Source organism: Jaculus jaculus, chromosome 11 (genome assembly GCF_020740685.1).
Source record: "Jaculus jaculus isolate mJacJac1 chromosome 11, mJacJac1.mat.Y.cur, whole genome shotgun sequence".
In the NCBI taxonomy this organism is placed as follows: Eukaryota; Metazoa; Chordata; class Mammalia; order Rodentia; family Dipodidae; genus Jaculus; species Jaculus jaculus.
In genome coordinates this window covers 75,079,568-75,106,040 of record NC_059112.1, presented here as the reverse complement: position 1 = coordinate 75,106,040, position 26,473 = coordinate 75,079,568, and the positions used below count along the sequence as shown (strand labels likewise).

At 38.3% G+C, this 26,473-nt stretch overlaps 1 protein-coding gene and 1 long non-coding RNA gene across 2 annotated transcripts in view; both read right to left on the bottom strand.

Moving 5' to 3' along the window:
• LOC123464468 overlaps positions 1 to 26,473 on the bottom strand; it is a 198,972-nt gene that overhangs the window by 105,146 nt on the left and 67,353 nt on the right. The window lies entirely within an intron of this gene.
• LOC101606055 (pterin-4-alpha-carbinolamine dehydratase 2) lies at positions 3,873 to 4,324 on the bottom strand. The gene is given in 2 exon segments (XM_012947457.2): positions 3,873 to 4,297; positions 4,299 to 4,324. Coding segments are annotated over 2 exon segments (309 nt in total). The 3' UTR covers positions 3,873 to 4,014.

Below are 26,473 nucleotides of genomic sequence, written 5' to 3'. Positions count from 1 at the left end.
GGCTTCCACCCACCCCCATGTACAGAACCAGGCCAGCAATGTAGCATTCCCCCTTAACTAGGCTTTCTCTCTTTCCCCCTCCTTAGGCTTTCCTGCCACAAGTGACCTCCATCCTCCATGACCCACCCCCCTGCACATCACCTGACCCTCAGTAGTCCCACAATCCTGCCTGGCCTTGACATAGGACCCAGAAGTCCCAAACACCCCCTGCTGCAGGGTGCTAGTGGACCTGGTATCTCACCCCCAAACCTTTCAGCATTGTGGAACCACCACACACTTCCATCTTCTCTCCTCTGCAGCCCAGCTGCAACATCAGTCTTCTTTGTTCCATTCCTCCCAACACTTTATCCACTTAGGCCACCTGATCACACAGTCCCATATCTGGAATCACTGAACAACAAGACCCTTTAAAAGGCCCCTGAGCCTCCACCAGAACCTCTCAGGCTCCTTCTCTCTGAACAGGCAGGCCCCATTGCCATCAGAAGCCTACTGGAAGAAAACATAAAAGGGAGTAATCACTGAAGATTCAAGGGTAGACTACAGCTGCCTCCTAAATTAAATAAAATTCCTACACTGTGATGGGCAGACCACAGTGCAAAAGAAATGACATGGAAAATCAAATGCTAGTAAATCCAACAAGATTGCCCAGTCTCACAATGTATGTCTCTAATCAAAATATAGAAGAAAAAATGGGATTCAAAGCCCAAAATGAAGATAAAAGCTATGCAACCCTGGCCAAACAAATAGCAGAACTTGCAGAAAATCAATAAAGGGCCAATAATTGTATGAATTTTGTCCTCACTCAATTAGACCTAATAGAAAGGAACCAGGAAGGGTTCCAAAGACAGTTAAATGATCTGAAGGAGAGTGAAAAAATAAATACTTCAATAACAACAAGCTGGATAAGCTCAATAAAGACATAAAGAAATGCAAAGATGAATTCCAAGAAGCATCAAGAAAATCAGAAAATGACATAAAAAGGGAACTTAACAGAGGGATGGAGACTATACATAAAAATGCAATAGAAAATACAAATCAAATTGAAGAAGCCCAAAACTCTATAGAAGCTCTCAAGAACAGAGTCATCCATGTTGTGGTGGTTTGATTCAGGTGTCCCCCATAAACTTAGGTGCTCTGCATGCTAGGTTCCCAGCTGATGGATATTTTGGAATTAATGCCTCCTGAAGTAAGTGTATTGTTGCAGGCAGGCTTATGGGCTTTATAGCCAGTTTCCCCATGCCAGTGTTTGGCACACCCTCCTGTTGCTGTGGTCCACCTTATGTTGGCCAGGGGGTTATGTCCTCCCTCTGCTCATGCCATTGTTTTTTCCTGCCATCGTGGAGCTTCCCCTAGAGCCTGTAAGCCAAAATAAATCTCTTTTTCCCAGAAGCTTCTCTTGGTTGGGTGATTTCTACAAGCAATGTGAACCAAAATGCAACACATGTGGAGTATAAAAACTCAGACCTGGAAGACAAAACAGAAGAAACAGTTCATGAGCCCAAAGTTTCAATAAATTCAAAAACTTTTATGAACACAATATGAGGGAACTGTGTGATTCCATTAAATGTCCCAACATTTGGATCATGGGAACACCAGAAGGGGAAGCAATTCAGACCAAAGGTATGGAGAACTCATACAACAAAATGATCAAAGAAAACTTTCCCACTCTCTCAAAAGAAAGTCCCATCAAGTTACAAGAGCTAACAGAACTCCAAACAGATTGGACCAAAGAAGAAACTCTCCAAGACATATTGTCATTAAGACACTAAACATTGATAACAATGAGTAAGTCTTAACAGCAGCTAAGGAGAAATAACACATTATATATAAAGGTAACCCTATCAGAATTACTTCTGATTTCTCAATGGAAATACAGAAATCCAGAAGGACCTGGAGTAGAACACTCCAAAGTCTAAGAATTTATGGCTTCCAACCAAAACTGCTCTAGCACAAAAAAGTATCCCTCATAATAGATGATGAAAGAAAAAAAATTTCCAAGATAAATCTCAGCTTTACAACTATATGAAAATGAGCCAAACCTACAGAGGGTGCTTCAGGGAATTCTCCACACAAAAGAATCAAATAACCAACCTGCAATCAGTTCTCAGTACAAAAGATTATACCAAGGTTGCGAAACAAACAAACCCTTTGATCACAGCACTAGAACATAAATCTTAAGGAATGGCCAGCTCTTATCAGTAACACTGAATGTGTTTAATCTTGCTTACATGTAGGTGCTAAAGTCTTGCTGTCAAATGGCCCAGACCTATGGATACAAGGCCAGCCAAATGGCTCCAGACAATTCCTTCTCCCTTTCTTATTTTTATTTTATTTTACTTTTTAATGACCCAGGCCCTTCTGGGTATCAGTGCAGAAAGACTGTGTCTGTCTTAGGTTGTCCTCTATGATATTTAGGCCTTACCCATCATCCATACATGAATTCCATCATTCATGTCCTGTCTTAGGTTGACCTAACTCAAGAGAATCTTACCCATCTTTGAATACCAGCCTCTGCAGGGGCTTTAACATAATGTCTCAGGAAGCCAGGGTTGGTCCATAGCTGTATCCCATATACTTCTGCATGGATATCCATAATGGATCTCAAAAGGCATTTAACGAGTATGGGCAGCAGACACAGAATGAGCAAAAGACAAACACCTGTAGAAATAAAGCTTGTTATCCAAGAAGTGACAGAATTCCATCCAGGCAAGGCAGACTTAAAAGCAGATATTAAGACCTCAGCAGCTTTAGCTGCATCAAAAGTAAGATGATTATTTTGCAAAGATAAAATCTCTGAATGCAACTGAATTAGATCCAAGGAAATATAATTATTATGTCAAATATCTCTTAAATGAATTTTCCCAATGCTGTTGACTGTCATTATATTTTTTAGAAGTAACACAAACCCATTGAAAATCTACAAGACACTCCAAACAAGTTCTAACTTTCAATCCTAGTATATAGAGCATCTAACAGGTAAAACTGTATCTAGGGTAAGGATCGAGCCCAAGATCATAAAGGGAGGCACAGTTTGAACTTTCTCAGGAGCTACTTTAAAGCTGTGAATATGAACAATACTTACACATTAAAAGTACAAGCCTAAATCCAAAAACCACAGCACACTTCAGGAACTCCTGTTAGGCACACTTTATATATCTTTAGATTGAAATCTGAAACCCACCATCACACCTTAAGATCCACACAATGGCACTGACTCCAGTCAGGTGGCTGTAGAATGTAGACTACAAGCAAATAAACAATTGAATGTATCGGGGGGCATTTATTTAAATTACCACATTCTGTGGCTGGAGCCCAATAGATTTATAACCATTACTCATTATAAATTGTTAGAAAAATTTAAAATATTTAGGGTAAATAATGCCTTTTTAAGTTGGTCATGTAGGGGTAAGGATTCCCCCTTTTGTTTTTGTAATTGAGACTTGAGAGTTTTATTATATCTTTTAACAATACCTTGGCCCTGGGGTGTTGTATGGGATGTCTATGGAATGTGAGATATTTTAGGTCTGGAGAAAAACTATAAAGGCCTTGTTTATGAAGCAGGGGGCATTATTTGCTTTAATTTGATTAGGCAGCCCGAGAGTGGCATAACATTGAAGCATATGACTAATGAAATGTTTAGATTTTTCTCCAGCATGTGTCAATGCCCAACAGGCATGGGAAAAGGGATCAACTGAAAGAAAAATATCAGTGAGCCCAGTCACCATGAGAGGGCAGACTTTTCCCCTGTACCCACCTGGGTCATTCCGAGGGAGCCACGTGGCAGTCTCCCAGGAGGTGGATTGCCCACCAACTGCCAGTAGGAGAAGACAGGGCACAAGCTGCCAGGAAGGGAACCATATTTTTTTTTTTTCAGGTTTAAATCATTTTGTATTTAAGAGCTGATTATACAAAAACATAGAAAAGTGAACTGACAGCTTAATTTGTTCACGTAAGTTGCCTTCCATGTCCACTGCAGGTAAGATAGCTGTAAGACTCTGACATGCATTGGGAGAATCACATAGAAGCAGCTGCTTTTTCAATAAATTTGGCCAGCCTCATGTCTCTCTTGGTCAGTCCACCACAGTCATGTGAGGTGAGAGTTATCTGGACCTTGTTGTACACATTGAACCATTCGGGGTGGTGATTCATCTTCTCTGCTTGCAGGGCCACATGGGACATGAAGCTGAATGCCTGATTGAAGTTTTTGAAGGAGAACTCTTTATAGATGGCATCTCTCTCACTCAGGTCCACCCACCCTGATGCTTTCAGGTCAGGAATGATTTCACTCCTCTCCTCCTGTCAGCCACTGAGCATCTGAAGACATGACCGCCCGGCCCGCGATGCGGCCCCACAACACCTCTAGCCAGCACCGCCTCGCGCAGCGTGCCCCGAGCGCCGCTGCCATGACCCCGGGCGCCACGGGACCCGCACGCAGGCTGCCAGGCGCGCTGCCTGAGCGAGCCCCACCCAGCCTGGCCAAGGTGAAGGGTGGGCGTCACTGGCACTGGGGGGCCCATGAAACACCGTGACTCACGCCAGGGCCCTCGGCCAGCAGCCATGGGTTCAAATGTGAAGATGTGGTCTCCCTTCAGTCCAGGCTGACCTGGGATCCACTATGTAGCCTCAGGGTGGCCTGGAACTCACAGTGATCCTCCTACCTCTGCCTCCCGAGTGCTGGGATCGAGGGTGTGCACCACCACACCTAGCTTTCTTTTCCCTCCCCACTTTCTTAAAAAAAAAAAAAAAAAAAAAAAAAAGGGCCCTGGTATGGCTGTGCATGCCTTTAATCCCAGCACTCAGGAGGAGCAGAAACATATATTTAAATTACCACATTTTGTCCCTGGCTCCCAATAGATTTATAACCATCACACATTATATATAAATTATACTCAGTTCAATTTTAAAGGTCCCCACAGTCTTGACCAATTTAAGATATTAAGATCTGTAAAATTAAATACGTTAAACACTTCTAACATATAAAGGCACAGAGTAAACATTTTTAACTAGTATAAGGCATAGCAAGGAGAGAAAAACAATGTAAATTGAACCATCATAACCTAAAATTAGTCTCAGTGTCTTTAATTTTAACTTGTTTGAGGGTTTTTAGTTTAAAATCTTAAATCTCAGCTGGGTGTGGTGATGCACGTCTTTAATCCCAGCCCTAGGGAGGTGGAGGTAGGAGGGTTACCATGACGTTTAGGCCACCCTGAGGCTCCATAAGGAATTCCAGGTCAGCCTGGGCTACAGTGAAACCCTACCTCGAAAAACCAAAACAACAACAAACAAATAAACAAAAATCTTAAATTTCTCAGTCCAATATCTCTAGCTAAGCACATCAGTCCATTACAAATTTAACCTCCATTAAACTCTCTGGCCCTGGGCAGCAGGATGCAGCCAGCCCTTATGCCAGTAGCCCAGTTCCAACAAAGTCCCCTGTAGTCTTTCCTTCCCCTTAGAAAACTTATAAGCGAAGCCTTGAAGTTTAATGCTGTCTGTATTTAGCATTTTTAGACTCTCATCAGAATAGTCCATAAAATTTGGCTTACCACTCCAGAAGACACCTTTATTTGCAAGCACCAAGTCCATGTCTATTCCTCCAAAACAGATTCCAAAAGATCAACATCCACATGATCAGGTTCATCTCAGTCCACTTATTAGGTAGTTTCAGGTTCACTGAGATAAATTTCCAGACCAGGTACAGTTATGGAGGAAGGGATATTTATTGAAGCTTACAGATCCAGGAGAAGTTTCATAATGGCAGAAAAAGCTGGCCTGCATTCACAGGCCCAAGCAGAGAGAGATAGAGAGAGAGAGAGTGAGAAGAACAAGCCTTCAGAAATACAAAAGCTGTAGATGCAGCTTGGTAGGCCCCATTCAGAAATACAAAAGCCACCAGCAAACTGAAAGTGAAGGGAAAGAGAAAGGGAATGAAGAGATGTTGACAAACAAGTACAGGTTATAGAAGCAAAGTTTAGCGCATTAAATATAAAGACTGCCTCATAACTTATAAGGGTACACTCACCCTCACATGTACACCAATTACCTCTTCAATGCATGCCTCTCACGCGGCAGTAGTCGGCTGGGTTCCTGGAGCCCCTCGTTAGGCGCCAGAGGTCTGGCTCCTCCCCAGTGGGTAGGTAGTGCTGAGGAAGAACCAGGCCCGCTGGTTCCTCCCAAGGGGTTAAGGAGGAAGAAGAAGCATCGGGCAACTCAAAAACCTGTCCTAGTCACCAGAGAAAAACCACTCTGAGTCTGGAATCTTGTGGAAGCAGGAACTCACAGGAACTCGCTTTATTGTTAGAAGCAGTTGCCTATATAATGTTGGGGACGAAGGCAGGGATCTTAGGATGGGGGAAGAGATAAGGGCCAATAGTAAACTGTGACTATTGAAATGATAATTCCAACTCCTGTGTGGAAGTAGAAGGTCAGAAGCCATTAGGAGTCTTGCTGAGTTCAAGGCAGACCACCAAACTTTAGCTAGGCTCAGGTAGTTCCACTGGGCCTCATGCCAGGGCCTTTCAGATCCCAACAGTCATGTGCATGGTGAGGAGTGGATGTTCTTTATTCACTGGGGAATGAGAAACCCTGAGATGATTATAACACTGAAAGACAGAAATCTCCCTCTTAATCATGAATTGCCATTACTTGTTCTGATAAATGTGGGATCCATACGATTCATCTATGATGCAATATTTCTGCTTTTAGGTAGACTTTTTCCATAAGGTTATTTCAAAATATTCTTTTAAAATTTAATTTCTCAGGTTGGAGAGATGGCTTAGCAGTTAAGTGCTTGCCTGTGAAGCCTAAGGGTCCTGATTTGAGGCTCAACTCCCCAGGAGCCACGTTAGCCAGATGCACAAGGGGGCACATGCCTCTGGGGTTCATTTGCAGTGTCTGGAGGGCCTGGCACAACATTCTCTCTCTCTGTTTCTCTCTCTCTCTGTCTGTTGCTCTCAAGTAGATAAATGAAAATAAAAATAATTTTTTAAAAAGGAAATGCCGTACTTGTTTTTCTGTGCATAACTTCTTTCACCTAACATAATGGTCTCTAGTTCCATTCATGTTGCCATAAATAAGAAGATATTTTTAAAAAATTCTCACATTTTCAATCCATCTGCCACTTCATTTGAAACATGATTTTAGTTTTCCAAACATTTGCCCCCAAAATTTAGCCAAAATCTTCACTAAATACTCTATCATTTCTTCTCATAATACCAATTTGTATGCATCAGTACACATGTTTAGGACTGGATTTCCTTTACTGGTCTAACCTGACACAGGTGACATCTATGTCAGTTATACTTTTTTACACAAATTAACTATCTCATTCTGCTCCCTTCTAGCCTTATTTTTTTGTTTTAGAAAAATTTCAAAATAAATGAACCTTAAAACAACCTTGCATCAGTTTCTCGGGGAACTTGGATGCAATTACTTTGACTACAAGATGCAACTCAAGGTCATTGCACTGTAAGTTCAGTAAGAGAGAGATTCAAAGGCCAAAATGGCTGCACAATGCTTATAAAGCCCCTCTGAAAAGAGAAGTTCCACCTACAGCTATAACCAGATGGAGAATTTGAGGTGCTATAAGGTACAAAGACAGCCTTAGCCAACTGTGTTGGCATTGGCAGTTCTGTGTAAAATAACCCGTTACTGATATTTCCAGTTGGGTTGAAACAGCTCAAATACTTCATCAATGACTATTGGAGATGAGAGACTGAAGAACGGACACAGGCCTGGCTAAAATAACTGCAGGTGAGGCTATTTCTACAGATGACAAGTAAAAATTGTGCATTGTGAGCCTCACAGTTGCAGCCAAAATTCCTTCACTGAAGAGTGTGGATGGCACCTCACACTGTTCATTTGCATAATGGCATGATACTCATTTTTTCTACCCAGATAATCAACCCCATTTCCGCTGTTCTTTCATTATGATTAGCAATAAAGAATTTTAACTGCCTCTGTAGGTCTTGTGTATCTGTACCAAATTTAAGGATGTCATTGTCTTTATTTTAATTATAATACTTTTTTTGGAAAAATAAAGCAAAGTGTTCTCTCATTTTTTTTTGTTTTTTTTTTTTTGTTTGTTTGTTTGTTTTTCTTTCTTTCCCTCAGGTAGGGTCTCACTCTAGCTTGGGCTAACCAAGCATTCTATATGTCTCAGGTGGCCTTTTACTTTTGGCAATCCTCCTACATCTGCCTCCTGAGTTCTGGGATTAAAAGCATGTGCCACCACACCCTGCTTCTCTCATTTGTTGTGTTGTATTGTTCAGAACTTAGCTCATGTCTTCATCATCTTCTATATGATGAATTTATTGAAAGTTACAAGTTTTCTGTTGAAACTGGCTCAGGTGTTACTATGCAGGTGCTCATGAGCTATATTTTTCTCACACATATTTTGTAACTTCCATGTACTCTTTAATTCAAGCTATTTTAGGGAGTTGTTTTATTCTAATTAATATTATTATATTTATCAATTGATTTGCTTGAAGACTGTATCATACAAACCTTGGTTTGAAAGAATAGCATTAAATAATAATAATTTATTACAAAAAAAATGATAGGAGTGAGTTTTTTTGGTTCAATTTTCCAAAAGTTGATCTGGTGTTTCTATCTCTTTATCTAGACTTTATATTAATTGTTTTTTTTTTAATCTATTTTAGCAATTATACATTCAACTCCTGACTGTAATCTTCTTTGACTTATTTTCCTTATAATGGTGCTATTGGTTTACAAATATGACTTCATTATACTCAAATATAACAAATTATAGATAGATATATGATAGATAGATAGATAGATAGATAGATAGATAGATAGATAGATAGATTTATATATATGAGAGAGAGAGAGAAAGAGAGAGGAATGGGTGGGCCAGGGCCTACAGCCACTGCAAACAAACTTGGTTTGGGTATGGGAAAATCAAATGTAGGTCATTAGGCAAGTGCCTTATTACTGAACCATCTCTCCAACCCCATTTTAAGTCAAAAGTTCCTATAATGAAAGAAATTAAAGAAGATAAGAGAAGATGGAAAGACTTCCCATGCTCATGGACAGGCAGAATTAATACTGTGAAAATGGATATTTTATCAAAAGTGATCCACATAATTTATGCAATCACCATCAAAATTATCAGCCTGCTGTGGTGGTGCATGCCTTTAATCCAGCACTCAGGAAGCAGAGGTAGGAGGATTGCTAGGAGCTCGAGGCTACCCTAAGACTATATAGTAAATTCCAGGTCAATCTGGGCTAGCACAAGACCATACCTCGAAAAAACAAAAAGGAAAAAAAATTCTAATGATGTTTTCACATAAATAGGAAAACACATCCTAACATTTGAAGCACAAGTTATCCTGAGGAAAAGGAGCAGGGCTGGAGCTATCATCATGCCAGACTTGAAGTTATGCTACAGAGCCCTAATAATGAAGCAGCAATGTTTCACACAAAAACTGATAAACAGATTAACAAAATGTAACAGAGGACACAGAAATTAACCCATATACTTACAGGAATTTGGTTTGTTTTAGACATTTCAATAGGTATATAAGAATATTTTCTTCTACCAATCAAAACTTTTAGCTCTCACATGCTTTTACATTTATCTCTTGACTTTCAGCCCATCACATTTCCACACCCCTGTCATTTTTTTTTTAATTTTTTAATTTATTTGTTTGAGAGCGACAGACACAGAGAGAAAGACAGATAGAGGGAGAGAGAGAGAATGGGCGCGCCAGGGCTTCCAGCCTCTGCAAACGAACTCCAGACGCGTGCGCCCCCTTGTGCATCTGGCTAACGTGGGACCTGGGGAACCTAGCCTCGAACCGGGGTCCTTAGGCTTCACAGGCAAGCGCTTAACCGCTAAGCCATCTCTCCAGCCCTTTTTTTTTGTTCATATAAAGGATTGTACCCTTTCTAGTTTGTTTTCCCCACCCCACACATGCCTATTGACTAGTAATTTATAATATTGAATGCATTATGGCTGTTAGATCATTGCATAAAGAAAATGAGTAATTAAGTTTTACATATAACATAATTGTCATACTGTGATAATGAAGTCTCAATTCTTAATGTTTTTGGCAGATAGAGCTGCTGTTGACACAGTCAAATTAGCCAGATGTTGAGCTTGCTGATAAATGAAGTGTCATTGTGGTACACTAATATTATGTGGCCCACCTAGTTGATTCTGACAAACTACATATTACATGAAAAAATAAAATTATAAAATATTTTACATTGAGGGTTAATTATACATACAAACTATGTCCATAATTAAAAGATATATTTGTATTTTATAAATTATGAAAGCTTTGAATTTACTTGTTCATATTATTTTAGCAACATTATTTCAAATCAGAGTCATTTTGACTTTGCTTTTGTTATTCTGAAAAAAAAAAAGAAAGAAAAAGAAATAAGCCCTAAGTCTGTGATAAACTCTTTTACTCTCTGATTAATAGGGGTTTCTCATATTCTGTATCAGCAAATCCCCGTGGCCTGATTCAGTGAAACATTATCCTTCATTAGGGAGTCGGATTTCATGCTATCACAGAACAGTGGTGTAGGAAGCGATCTCAGAAATCACTGGTTCATTCTCTTTATTTTAGAGATTAAAGAGGGATTTTAGAAGGATGCTGCCTTGCCAAAAAAAAAAATCTCTTGCAGACTGATTAAAGATTATCCCCCCCCCCCTTTTTTTTTTGGTCCATTTAAGTTTTTCATATATTCCTTACATGAACAATCTTCCTGTTATGCAAGGAGGGCAAAATGCTATTGTATTTAAATCAGACATCATCATGCTGGAGAGAAAGTAACATAAGATCATTTTGTCCTAAATTTTACATGTAGCAATTTTCATACTTTTATATCTGCAAGTTACAGTTTTATCATAAGGTACTTCATGATGACCAGATAATCCCCATTATATTTCATCTCTCTGTTACTCCTTTCCCATTCTGTGTTATTTGGGCAGTGATGGGAATTTTATTGCAGAAAACATTTTAGTTAACATTTCTAAGAGGGAGTTAGGAGTACATTTTCCTTACAAGTTATTCAAATGATGGCAAATAGAGAAAAGTGCATAAGCACACAGCAATGCATTATCTGATTATACAGAAGTTTTAAGATATTTTATTTTGCTTTACAGTCAAAAATTGTGCTTTTAAATGTATGCTCAGATATGCATATTGAATTTACAGATCTTGTTAAAGTCTTATGAAATAATTTATCAGATTTTGTTGTTTAGTTCTTATTTAATATACTAAGGACCAGACTATAGAGTTATTCTCAAAACTGTCTTCTTCTGTGTGTACCATTAAGATTTAGTTAAACTTGAAAAGAAGGAAGTGACTTATGTAAGAAGTAAAAAAAAAACAACAACAACAAAAAAAAACAACCTCTCCCTGGAAAACTGTAGATACGAGGAAAAGTCTTACTGAAAAAGACTATAGGATCACCAGAAATGTGTCTCGCAGCCATTGTATGATTAGTTCTCTGTACTGTGAAAAAGAGCAACCACACTAAACAAGCTTCCTCTGTCACTGTTGTAACCACAGGCAACAAGTTGTTGTGCAGGGATCTCTTGGTCTACAGCAGTGTAATCAGGAAAAAGGGAACCATTGGAACTTAGTTCTGTAGAATGATATTACTTTTAGTATGGATTCAAAGTAACTTGATAGTCAGAGCTACTCATGGTATGTCATAACGTGTGGGGCAACTTCCACATTCCCATGGTGTGTTCTATAATAAATGAGGCAAAACTTTTCAGAAACGAGTCTGGATCATTGTAGCAATCAAATGAAGAGCAATGCAGAGAAGCCACATTAGCACAGTTAGCTGAGAACCGCAAGCACAATCCCAAAAAAGGAGACTGCATGCGTACCTGAAGGAGGTGCTAGGACCAAGCAAGAGGGAGTCACTGCCTTGTGACAAGAGTGTCTCCTTTTATTCCCACTATACCAGTATGAATACTTTTGTCCCCAAATTTACAATAGCATAAAATTCTCAATGCTCTTGATTTTACAGTTGACAGTGATTTTAAGAATGAGAAGATATGTTGAGAAACTTTATTAAAAAACCAAACATCAAATAACCAGTTAAATACTCAGATTGCTTGCATAATCATACCTTCTCAGGTTTAGACCTGAGAAGACATAGTTCAGTGGTTGGAATTCTGAAGACAAATTCATTATTTAAATATTGAAATATAAGTCAGCTGCTCTTTATCTACTTATATAATGAGATGAAATTCAAAGGTTTGCTTCCAATGCACTCACTTTCCTGAAATTTCTCTAAATAATAGATGCTTTAGGCTGCCACATTTTAAATGTGTTAACCACTGTGTTATTAGTGATAGGATCAAAGATTTCACCCCAGCTTGAACCAATTTGCTCCTTGCCTACAGAGAGGTTAACCAAAACATGCTGCTCTTTAACATGTAAGAGAAGGGCAAACTGAGGGTTGAGCACTGCTAATACAAGGAAGAACAGAAACCTCTAGGGGATGGCCAAGAGCAAAAGAAGTTTGTATCTAAACAGGTTTTTGTCGTTGTTTTCCTTCTTCTTCTTTCTTCCTTCCCTCCTTCCCTCCTTCTTTCCTTTCTTTCTTTCCTTCTTCCTTCCTTCCTTCCTTCCTTCCTTCCTTCCTTCCTTCCTTCCTTCCTTCCTTCCTTCCTTCCTTCCTTTCTTTCTTTCTTTCTTTCTTTCTCTTTCTTTCTTGGTTTCTTTCTTTCTTTCTTTCTTGGTTTCTTTCTTTCTTGGTTTCTTTCTTTCTTTCTTTCTTGGTTTCTTTCTTTCTATGAGGTAGAGTCTTGCTCTTCCGCAGGCTGACCTGGAACTCATTCACTCACTCTGTAACCCCAAGCTGGCGTCAAACTCACAGCCTCTGAGTGCTGGGATTAAAGAGTACTACTGCATCTGGCTATCTGAATCATTTGTAGAAAAGTTAGTGGGTCTTCAAACTGTCACTGCCCATATTAAAAACTTGTTCATTTAGTTGTCATTATAATCTGATTTTTTTTTTGCAATTTATGAAGAATAGTTACAATACAGATGATATACCAAAGTAAAATAGAGCTCCATAACTGAATGAATATAGTGATTTTCTGTTTTATCTTTTCTTTATTTATTAAATGAAATTTTCCTGACTTATGTACCCAGGATTTTTTAATACAACCTGTTTGTTAATTGCTTCATAAACACAGTTTGTTGCTTTTGGTTGACAATCCCACCTTTCTCCTGTCTTTAAAAAGAGATCAAGGTAAGTGCCATCATTGAAGGAAATCATACCTACTTGATACTTTATGTTATATAGACTAGTAAAAATCTACAATGGAAATCTTTAAAGAAAGAATGGAAAGTTGTATTAAATATTTTATATATCACACTAGCATTTCATTATTTTACTTATCTATGAATTGTTTTGTAACTAATTAGATTTTTCTGTACCATAGATATTGTCTTTAGTGTACCAGAAGATGTCTTGTTTTCCTTTTCATTATTTTTTTTTTTCTTTTTTATTCGAGGTAGGGTCTCACTCTAGCACAGGCTGACCTGGAATTCACTCTGTAGTCTCAGGGTGGCCTTGGACTCATGGAAATACTCCTACCTCTTCCTCCCGAGTGCTATAATTAAAGGTCTTGTTTTCTATAGTACTGAATCTGAATGTAGAAAATGAAGAGCCAATATTTTTATGAGACACAGAAAAAGGTACAAATTTAACCTGGAAGTGGTGTTTCTGGAAAATTGTATCTTTAGTTTTCTTGTGGGATATCACATGCAACTTAATAAATACTACTGACAATCAATTAAATTATTTGCATAAAACTTGATTATTTGAAAAGCTGTCACTTGGGCTGGAAAGATGGCTTCATGATTAAGGCACTTCCCTGTGAAGCCTAATAACCCAGGTTCAATTTCATGGTTCCCATATAAGCCAGTGGAACATGCATCTGGAGTTCATTTATAGCAGCTAGAGGTCCTGGCATGCCCATTCTCCCTCTTTCTCTCTCAAATAAATGAATAAAAATACTTAGAAATAAATAATAACAGTTTCATGATTTTGAATAAAGCACCATTAATAACCAATTGTAAAACTACTAAATAACATTTATTTCAGTACTTCTTTAAATATAAAAGATAACATGGTTAGTTTATTGCTTTGGAATGTACAGTTTTGACTCAGTCATAATTCAGTGTTCAAAGTGAATCATAATCATAGTAGATGATGAAACTAGGAAGTCTTTTCTATGTGGTTTGTGATTAATTTTAAAATAAAAACTCATTCTATGTTAATATAAAAATATTATAACAACAAAGTTATGATTTGTTGCTCACATCTGTAATCCCAGTAATAAAGACTTGGAGCCAGGAGAGTTACTGCAAGTTCAAGGCTGGCCTGGATTACACAGAGACACTATGTTAAATATGTAAATAAGCAAACTAACAAAGAAAGACCAAAACAAGAGGTGTAATTTTCCATAATAAAAAACATTATGAAGATTGTCACTATTTTACATTTTTTTAAATTTTTTGTTTATTTGAGAGTGACAAAGAGGCAGAGAGAAAGAGAGAGAGAGAGAGAGAGAGAGAGAGAATGGGCGCACCAGGGCCTCCACCCACTGCAAATGAACTCCAGATGCTGAGCGCCCCCTTGTGCATCTGGCTAACGTGGGTCCTGGGGAATTGAGCCTCGAACCGGGATCCTTAGGCTTCACAGGCAAGCGCTTAAGCACTAAGCCATCTCTCCAGCCCACTATTTTACATTTTTGACAGTCTAGTATTTTTATAGAATCCGGTGGATTTTCACACTTTAGGCTTTTACCCAGATACCCTCTAGAAACTGTACTATACAGTCAGATGAGAGTGAGCAACAACAAAATAACATTACCATGACTGAGAAAGTAGGTTTGATTTTGTAGTACCCTAGGGAGAACTTTTAGGGATAGTGATTTTGACACCCATGGATTGGATGACCTCCAGCGTTTTTAATGTGATAACTACAAATCATAACTGGTAATTTCTTTCCCTATAGCACAGCTCTTACATTGTAGGTATATCAAATTTTCTAAAGGCATTGAGGTCAGTTCTGCAGAAGTAAGCCTTAGAGGACAAAAAGGAGAATTCTGTAAATTAAAATAATAAGAAAATACCTAATGGTGATAATGGGTTTGCAAAATAGATTCAAAACCAATCTGAATAGAATCAGACTGGCGCCTGAAGTCAAACTGAATACAGATGGCATAAATGCATGATTGAATATTGATTAGCTCAAGGTTACCAATGAACACCTAACATATGATTAAATATTTGGCAAACCAAGACCATTCCTGTCAAACCAGGTATACAAGGACCACAGGTGTTTGTCACTACTATACTGTGAGAAAGTACTACCTAGTTTTATTGTATATGCTCAAATTATTCAAAATTGAAAGAAAGCAACCACACTGAAAATAATATACCTGCCAGACACCTTGGACCCAAGATGAGATCATAAGGTTCAGTCTAAAAGTTCCTGGATAGAAGACAAGTTCTTCATCATTTAACTGCTTATTAAGTAGTGGTAAATAGCTTAATCATTCTAGACCTCAATAACTAAAAAAGGAGAGATGACAGAATGATAATTAACATTTTGAAGTCTGTTGTAAAATTTACCAACTGGTAGTACAATGGACCTTATTAGACATCTGATGTTGCTAACAGAAAATATCAAAATTTATTTGGTACCTTTATTTTGTTGGCAAAGGTTCTGGTTATGTTATCATTATTTTGGCATTGTGTTAAATCTCAAAAAAAATGCACTTAGGAATACCACTGTTTAAAAAATTCTTAGTTTTCCCTTTTAGATAAAAGTATAGGGAAGTAACATGTTTAAAATTGGGATTTTTTTTTTTTCAGAGTTTAGAGTTAGTTTAGTGTTGGAAATTGGGACACAATATAGTGGGATATATGTTTTTGGAAAAAAGTAATAATGTAGGGCTGGAGAGATGGCTTAGTGGCTAAGCACTTGCCTGTGAAGCCTAAGGACCCGGGTTGAAGGCTCAATTCCCCAGGACCCACGTTAGCCAGATGCACAAGGGGGTGCATGCGTCTGGAGGCTCTTTGCAGTGGCTGGAGGCCCTGGAGTGCCCATTCTCTCTCTCTCTCTGTCTGTCTCTTTTTCTCTCTGTCACTCTCAAATAAATAACAATAAACAAAAAGAAATTAATGTTGTAAAACTACATAATGGAGTTAAAATGAGTCTAAAGAGTCAGATAGCAGGTTCATACAGAGAAAGAAAGAAAAAGATGGCTCTGTGAAGAACTGAGTAAGAAAAATATCACACAAATATTTATATCTCCTTGGGCTGTGAAGAAACTTAACAGTTAAATGCATCACTTTTATACAACCAAGGAAAAGGGTGTTTTTGGCAAAGCTGTTGTCATCAGTTCTTACTTTTTTTTTTAAATTCTCCTGAGTATATTATTGTGTTTATTTTTCTGTTCAGGAAATTTAACCAAGAACTTCACATATGTCAGCTAATCTGTATATTACCAACCTTATCGTGGTTATGAAAAAATCCAAAGGTTTTGATTGACCAATAAAGTAATAACCTTCAATAATATTTAGAAATCATACCTACAGTCAATTTGACTAGATAATGCTATTTTTCTCAAGAATTAGTATTACAACTGCTGATTATTTTTGTATTCAATTATTTAATTTGAAACAATCCAAGTTATGACAACAGTTGAAGAACAAATGTGACAAAGAATGAAAATTGAAATATGAAATTATTTAAGATACCAGACAACATCTCTTGCTATTCTATACCCTGTTCTCTTGGTCTTAAATGTCAATTCCCTTTCCTTTACTTACCTATTCCTATTTATTCTTCACAGTCTTTCCAAGGATACTTGAAATGAATGAATTCTATAACATAAGAAGCCTTTACAGTTAGCTTCCTCATTAGGTATGAGAAATCAGGATTACCAGGCCCATAAAGCCAAACGCCACATGTTCTCCCTCATATGTGGATCCTAGCTACAGATGATTGGGCTTCTGCGTGAGAAGGAAAATACTTAGTAGCAGAGGCCAGTAAGTTAAAAAGGGAAGAGAAAGGAAGGGAGGAAGGTACTTAATAGGTTGGTATTATATATATGTATATATGTAAGTACAATGATTGAGATGGGGAGGTAATATGATGGAGAATGGAATGTCAAAGGGGAAAGGGGGGAAGGGAATTACCATGGGATCTTTTCCATAATCATGGAAAATTTTAATAAAAATTAAAAAAATAAAATAAAATAGTGGTTTAAAAAAAGAAATCAGGATTACTCTCTTGATGGTTATCAAATGATAGCAAGGATTTCAGTAGGCTATTGTGAAAACGTAGCACAAGAGCAAACAAAATTACTGGAACAAAATGAATATCAGAGAAAATGTTTCCACCTTATGAACCCCCACCCTCAACAGTGCTCATCAATGATAGATAAAGATATAAAAAATATTTTTTTTAAAAAAAAATGGGGGCTGGAGAGATAGCTTAGCAGTTAATGTGCTTGCCTGCAAAACCAAAGGACCCAGGTTAAATTCCCCAGGACCACATAAACCAGATGCACAAGATGGGTCATGCTTCTGGAGGTCATTTGCAATGGCTAAAGTCCACTAAGTGCCCCTCTCTCCATATATGTATCCTTATCTCTTTCTTTCTCACGTAAATAAATATTTTTTAAAGTTTTTTTAATATAATTTAAATTTTCTGCTCCTCTAAACTAATATTTAAGTGGGACAGAAATATATAACATGTAAAGCATCAATGGCAGGAAATTAAAAAAAAAAAAAACAGAGAAAGGAAGATAAAAGAAAATGTGGAAGGAAGCAAATGAGTGAAGAGGTTGGTGTTTCACAAAGGTAGACCAGGGAAGAACCTACACTAAGTGACTGAATGTGACCTCAAGATCTGAATAGTGAACTGTGAGGGGGTGATATTTCAGCAAGTACAGCACTTGTCACAAAGTTTTAATGCTTGAGCTTGTATCCCCAATACTATAGTGGGCATCAGAAACCCCTGTGAGCCTAGTTTAAATGGAAAGTGGTGACAGGAGGCTTTCCCTTATAAGCCAACCATCTTAACAACCTGTTCAGAAGTGAACAGTAGACACCATTCCTCACAACAACATGGAAGGCAAGGACTGAAACCTGCAGTTGTCCTCTGACCTCCACAAACATTCTACTGCATGATAGCCTGTACACACAGACACACACACACGCATGCATGCATGCACACACATGCACACACGCACGCATACACACACACACACACACACACACACACACACACACACACACTAGCAGTTACCTTCTTGTTGCTGGGATGAAACAACAGATGAGCATCAGGTCAAGGAAAGAAAGGATTTATTTTAATTTATAGCTTCTATGGGAAGTTTCATCTCCATCCTTGTGGAAGAAGCAGCAAAAGCAGACAGTTGTGCATAACATCTCCACTTCAGCATGGAGGAAGTAGCAAGAGCAACCTGAGTACAAGCAGGGCAGGGCTATAACACAATAATGTCCACCCCCAATGATGCACCTTCTTCAGCAAATTTCCATCTTCTAGAGACTCTATAAGCTTCTCCAGCAGTGCCACCATGTTGAGATTGAGTTGAGGCTTAATCACAATCACAAAGGCAATTGTAAACTTGTTACCTACAAATCAATACACACACACAAATATAACTACAACCAGACAACTAAAGAACCAGCAGAGTTCTAGTAGTGTAAAAAGAAAACCACAGATCCACCCATTAACATTATAATCATAATGCCACTATAATTATTGCTGTGTTTATGTGGGCTTCCTCTCACTATTCAATTTTTAGTTGTAGAGAACATGTCTTACTCAACTTTGTATATGACCAGTAGAAAACAAGGTGATTAGAAAAGATACTCAATGGGAAATAGAGTAGAAATAGGGTTGCATAGCTCTATTAGGAAAATTAATGTCTTCTTAAATAGAGTAGTATTGGGTTAGAAGCTATATACTTCATTCAACATATTCAGTTTTTTGACTCAGACATGAAGAGAACTAAATCCTTATATGTTCAGGTATTTATAGTAAATAAAATAAAACAATTTCTCCACTTTGTAGTAGAATAGTATAAATATTGAATCATTTCTGATTTCCTAGTGAACAGAGAAAATATTCATTTGAAAGAACTGGCTTTTTCTATGGTTCAAAAGCACCAGGCTTTGCAAAGCACTAGATATGGTAAAGTGAAGAGATTATCACATTGTTATTTCATAACAGGGATATGGATCCCAATTCTGTTGACAACCAACATAGAGAAAATGCTGAGGATATGTAAGCAGATGTGGCAAACTAAAGAAACAATGCAGTTTACATGCTGATGATGTATGAATTGACAGAGAATGGAATGTAATTGTAAGCATACGAAAGATAGAGTGCGTGCACATGTGTTCTCCCTCAGTCTTAGGAAACCATTGTTGCAGTCAAATCACATTGCTGGCAGAAAACACCTGACCAAGAGCAGCTTGTAGGAATAAAGGTTTATTTTGGCTTATAGGCTAAAGGGGAAGCCATGATGGGAGGGAAAAATGATGGCATGGGCAGTGGGGGAACATCACTTCTTCACCAACATTAGGTGGACATAAACACCAAGAGAGTGTGCCAAATACTGGCAAAGGGAAACTGGCTATAATACCCATAAGCCTGCCCCCAACATTGCCTCCAGGAGGCATTAATTCCCCAAATTTCTACCAGCAGGAAACCTGTCACTCAAACAACTGATTTTGGTGGACATCTGAATCAAACACCACATTCTGCCCCTGACACCCATAAACTAACAACCCTCCATGATATAAAGTGCACAACATTCAGTCCATCTTTAAAAGTTATCATAGATTTTTATCAATCCTAATGATATTCAAACATTCCCATAGTCCAAGGTATTTTAACTGAACCATAATACCAACCACCCCTCCAAATACATAATAGCAAAGCATTCACACTGCAAAATATGGCATTGAGCATAACAAATAAGTATTCAACCAATACAAGATTTAAAACAACCAGAGCAAACATCAATCTCTGCAGCTCCAAGTCCAACAACTCTAGTCAGTGACAAATCTCCAAGTCCAATAATTCTACCCACTGACAAATCTCTGGAGTTCCAATTGCGCCCCTCCAGCTAGGCTACTCACAGTCCTAGAAAACTTTATCCAGGGCCCACATATCTCCTTAGCAGCCATTTTGTGGTCTGGGCCTCCACAGAAACCTAAGGTCCATCTTGCTGGGTCTACTGGATCTCCATGCAGGCAACCAGCAAACCTGCTTCACACTGCCCATAGCCACTTCAAAAACAGCATTTCTTATACTCCAAAATACCAGGTGGGGTGCCAATTGTTAATCTAGGAGTGGGAAGATAAAGCAGACTTTTAAAAATAGGACATTTCTTGAGCACTCGGGCCCCTGCAAAAGATTGCATTCTTTCTGTGGTTCCAAAGCAGGTCAGCTGCATTAGTCTCATTTTGTCTGTGCTATATCCCATTGCCCACACCAGTCCATTTCTACATAATACAACGTTGCACAAATACTCAGGTAATGGGCATATCAGCAAGCTTCTCACACAAACTGCTTCTATCCCAGTCCAGGCAAAGCTCTTTCTTACCCTCATAAGCCAATCCACACAGTCCATAGTTCTTACTGCATTCAGGTCTTTCAACTCTGACCAGTATAGTCCATCAAGCTGTATTTACGGCACTGCAAAGCATCTCTTAAGCCAACAATTCAAATCTTTCTACATTCCTCTTGAAAATCAGCTACAAAAGGCCAAAGTCACAAAGTCACATGTCTAGCAGCAAATGACACCACTCCTCAGTACCAACTTCACTGTTGTAGTCAGGTTTGCACTGCTGGCAGAAATCCCCTGATCAAGATCGGCTTGGGGGATAAATGTTTATTTTGGCTTATAGTCTCAAGGGAAAGATCCATGACAGCAGGGGAAAACGATGGCATGAGCAGAGGGTGGACATCACCTTCTGGCCAACATCAGGTGGACAAAATAGCAAGAGAGTTTGCCAAACACTGGCAAGAGGAAACTGGATATAATATCCATAAGCCCACCCACAACAACAATACTGCCTCCAGGTGACGTTAGTTACCAAATCTCCATCTGCTAGGAACCTATCCTTCAGAACACCTAAGTTTATGGGGGACACCTTAATCAAACCACCACAACAAATAAGAAACTAGTACACTGTAAATAGTTGCCATTGTTCATTTTTTTTTTATTAGCTTCAAATCATGGTACAAACAGACACCTTCATGGCAACACTTTCATTCAAGTATTCCAGGCACTGCCAATATTTTCATGTCCCATTAGACTCTCCTGCCTCCTCCCCTTCCTGATCATTTGTCTCCTATTCCCAAATAGAATTCTTACTTTCAAATGAACTGTATTTTGGTCTGTGTGTATAGAATCTAGTTTCTATATATGAAAGGAAACATGTGATACCAACTTATTGAGTCTTAATTATTTTGGTGAATGTAATGATCCATCCATTTTCTTGCAAAGGACTCAATTTCATTTTCTTTTTCTCATGAAAAAAACTGTGTACTCATGTGTTGATGGAGCATTGGGACTGATTTCCTTTGCATATTGTGAGTAGTGCCCCATTGGATGTGAAGGTGTCTTTATAGTATACTGACTTAGATGCCTTTGGGAACACAGCCTGGAGTCTAATTGGGTCATAGGGTAGTTCTGTTTGTTGTTGTTGTTGTTTGTTTGTTTTGTTTTTGTTTTTTAAGAAATCAAATTGATTTCCATGGTAGCTACACTAGCTTACAGGAATATATGAATTCTTTTTCCCTTTATATGCTTTCTTAATAAATTTTATAGGCTAGAGAATTTGTTTTCCTGATGGTTGCTATTTGGAGTGCACTGCAATGGATTATCAATTTAAAAATTTTAATGTATAATTTTATTATTGTCAACTTCTATCCTTATAGACAATAAACCATGATAATTCCTTCCCCTCCCCCACTTTCCCTTACACAATTCCACCCCCCATCATATCCATTCCCTCAATCCATTAGTCTCTTTTATTTTGATGTCATCATCTTTTTCTCCTATTATGAGGGTCTTATAAAGGTATTGCTAGGAACTGTGATATCATAGATATCAAATCTAATTTCTGTCTGGACAGTTGCAATGTAAAGAGTCATACCCTTCCTTTGGTTCTTACATTCTTTCTGCCACATCTTCTGCAATAGACACTAAGCCTTGGAGGGTGTGATAGAGATATTTCAGTGATGGACACTCCTCCATCACTTCTTCTCAGCACCATGTTGCCTTTTGGATTATCCCAGTGGTCACTGCCATTTGAAAAGAGAAGCTTCTCTAACCAAAAGTGAGATTAGCATTAATATAGGAACATGAAGTATAGTCTTTCCTGGGCAGTTTTGTGAGCATAATATATGCATTTTACCAGATAAGAGCAGGTGTTATATCCCTAAGGATCATGACCTCCCCTGCCTTATGCTTTTGATTAGGTTTTCGGTACCAGTCAAGTATTCACTCCCATAGAGCAAGTCTCCAGTCCAATTAGAGATGAGTTTGTTTCCCCTAGAGCAGACATGCCACTATTGCATCTGTTCAGTCATTTGGTCTGCCTGGCCAAACTCGAGACTACCAATGTTCATTGTTGTCACCAATGATGACTTCTGTCTCCTAAAGTGCAGCTTTTTCTAGCTTTCAGTCTGCTGGTCTACAGGGAGGGGTTTTCAGCTCAGCCCCAACTTGATTTCTCAGTGACCTTGGCTCCCAGGCATATTCAGTCTTCATAAATAGGGTGTTACCATCTGTTTCTCATGGGAAACAGGGACCTCCCTGGCCAGTAATTCACTGGAAGGTACCTTATCCCTGGCACTGAAAATTTTATAGTAACAATCTAGGATTTCTGGATGGGCCATTATCCAGAAAAGTAGGTTTTCATATCTTGAGTCTTAATTTACCCTCCACCCACCATCTTCTCCTGGCCTCACTCAGACCATTCCACTCCCTGTAGTCTGTCCTTATACTTATAGACAATACCATCCCCTTAAGTGCTTCACTCTCTTCCCTCCTTTATAGCCATTTTCTACCCTACTGGGCTTTGCTACCGATTTTTGATTCCAGCTGACACACAAGTCTACACATTTGTAGCTAGGATCCACATATAAGAGAGAACAGGCTATGTTTGGCTTTCTGGACCTACATTACCTCACTTAATATAATCCTTTCCAGATCTATGCTTTTCCCTGCTAATTTCATTTTTCTTTACCACTGATTAGACCTCTATTGTGTAAATGTGCCATATCATTATTATCCATTCATCTGCTGAGAGACATCTAGGCTGGTTACATTTCCTAGCTATTGTGAATAGAGCAGTAATAAACATGGTTGGGCAAAAGTATCTCTAAGGTAATGAGAAAAGTCATTAGGATATATGCCTAGTAGTTCTATAGCTGGATAATATGGTAGATCTATTTTTAGCTGTCTCAAGAACATCCACAGTGATTTCCACAATGGCTGTACCAGACTACATTCCCACCACAGTTATAAGGGTTCCTCTTTTTCCACATCCTCACCAACATTTATTGTCATTTGTAGTCTTCATCATAGCCATTCTAACAGGAGTAAGATAAAATCTCAAAGTAGTTTTAATTTGCATTTACCTGATGGGTAGGGATGTAGAACAGTTTTTTAGATGTTTAGATGCCATCTGTATTTCTTCTTTTGGGAACTCTGTATTCAGTTACATAGCCCATCTTTTTTTAATTGAGTTGTTGGATTTCTAAGTTTTGGTTTTTTGATTTCTGTATATTCTGGATATTAATCCTTTGTCAGATGTGTAGCTGGCTAAGATTTTTTCCCATTCTGTTGGTTGTCTCATTGTATTATTCACAATGTCCTTTTCTGTACAAAAAGTTTGTAATTTCATGAGATCCCAGTGGTTAATTACTGTATCCCACTCTTCCAAGCAACTGGGGTTATATTCAGAGAGTCATTGCCTATGCCGATATGTTGATGGGGTTCTCCTAATTTTTCCTCTATCAGTTTCAGTGTCTCGGAGCTAATATTAAGGACTCTAATCCATTTTGACTGGATTCTTGTACATGGAGAAAACAAGGATCTAGTTTCATCCTTCTACATATAAATATCCAGTTATCTCAGGACCCCTTGTTGAATAGGCTATCTTTTCTGCAATGAATATTTTTGGCATTTTTGTCAAAAATCAGATGGTCCCATTTTTAATAGCAATAAAAAAAATAAAATAAAGTACCTTGGAATAACGTTAACAAAGGAAGTGAAAGATTTATACAACAAAAAACATGAAAACACTCAAAAAAGAAATTGAGGAGGACTTGAGAAAATGGAGAGACCTCCTATGCTCCTGGACAGGCAGAATTAACATTGTGAAGATGGCAATCCTACAAAGGTAATATATAGATTTAATGCAATTCCAGTTAAAATCCCTACAGTGTTCTTCACAGAGATAGAAAACATGATCTCAAATTTCATATGGAAAGACAGAAGGCCTCACATATCCAAATATATCCTCAGCAAAAGAAATACCTCTAGAGGCATCACCATACTTGATCTAAAGCTATATTACAAGCCATAGTAGTAAAAAACAGCATGGTTCTGACATAAAAACAGGAGTATAGACCAGTGGAATAGAATTTAGGACCTGGACTTTGTGTCAAGCAACTATAGCTACTTGATATTTGACAAAGGCCCTAACAATATAGGCTGGAAAAAAAGACGGCATCTTCAACAAATGGTGCTGGACAAACTGGATAACCATATGCAAGAAACTGAAGCTTGATCCACACATTTCGCCATGCACTACAGTCAAGTGCAAATGGATCGAACACCTCAATATAAGACCAGAAATTCAACTAGTACTGGAAGAAAATTTAGGAAGTACTTCCATGATATAGGAATGGAAAAAGACTTCCTGAACAAAACCTCAGTAGGTCACGATCTTAAACAATCACTCAACCAATGGTATCTCATGAAGCTGAAGAGTTTCTTTACAGACAAGCATACAATAATCAAAGCCAATAGATTACCCACCGAAGGGGAGAAAATATTTGTGGGTTATCCAACTGACAGAGGCCTAATCTCTAGAATCTACAAAGAACTCAAAAATCTAAACAGTAAAAATTCACACAACCCACTCACAAAATGGGGCAAAGAGCTGAACAGGCAGTTCACAGAGGAAGAAATACAAATGGCAAACACTTAAGAAAATGTTCATCATCCCTAATCATCAGGGAAATGCAAATTAAAAAAACTATGAGATTCCATCTGACCCCAATAAGGATAGCAAACATCAAAAAATTAAATGAAAATAAATGCTGGTGAGGATGTGGAGAAGTAGGAACACTCATCCACTGTTGGAGGGAATGCAAGATGGTACAACCACTTTGGAAAGCAATATGGAGGCTCCTGAAAAAGTTGACTATAGAGATACCAACAGACCCAGTTATTCCCTTCCTGGGCGTCTACCCTAAAACCTTTAAACCACAGGCCAGAGAGATTTTCTCAACCATGTTTGTAGCAGCTCAATTCATAGTAGCTAAGAGTTGGAATCAACCCAGATGTCCTTCACTAGAAAAATGAGTAACTAAGATGTGGTATATCTACACATTGGAATTCTATACAGCAGTAAGAAAAAAATGACACAATGAAATTGGAGAAAAATGGTTGAACGTGGAACAGACAATTCTCAGTGAACTTACCCAATCACAGAAAAAAGAAAATCACTACCTAGTCTCACTCATCTACAGCAACTAACCTGAATCTACCTTACATACCCCGAAGCATCTCATAGAATAAACAATAGGATGGGTGGGGAGGGAGAGGAGGGCAATGGATGGGTGGGAAACATAAATCTAGACCCAAACAGCAATGGTACTATAAACATCTACTCCCTAAAAGGCAGACCAAATGGCTGAACCTTCACCAGGCCCTTAGAGGAACTACCTGACTCACAAGACACTATAGAGGGTATGATGAAGACTGACCTTAATCTTCTACAGCTTTCTTCTCTCTCTCTTTCTTTTCTCTCTAATTCTTGTATATTAGTTATCTTATTCTTCCTTTTCTTAGTGGTCACTGACCTGTAACTCCCAGTACTAGCATGTGGCTATCATCCACAATGAGCTTTTGATCAGAGGGATCTAAAATGTTTCCTAAAAGAGAGATTTCTGTCAGAGTACTTGATGACCCATCAAAGGTTAGTGGTAATACCCTACTGTTGAAGACACTGTATGTGGTCGACAGGTAAAATGGAATGGCATGGCTGGAAACTGAAAGAGAGTCAGCCCCCAGACAGTCAAAGCATCTAATGCCAGAAGGTGCTTCATGGGTGACTGGGGTAAAATGACCAATATCTGTTAAGCATCTAATCTACTTAGCAGCAAATAACCTGTTGTG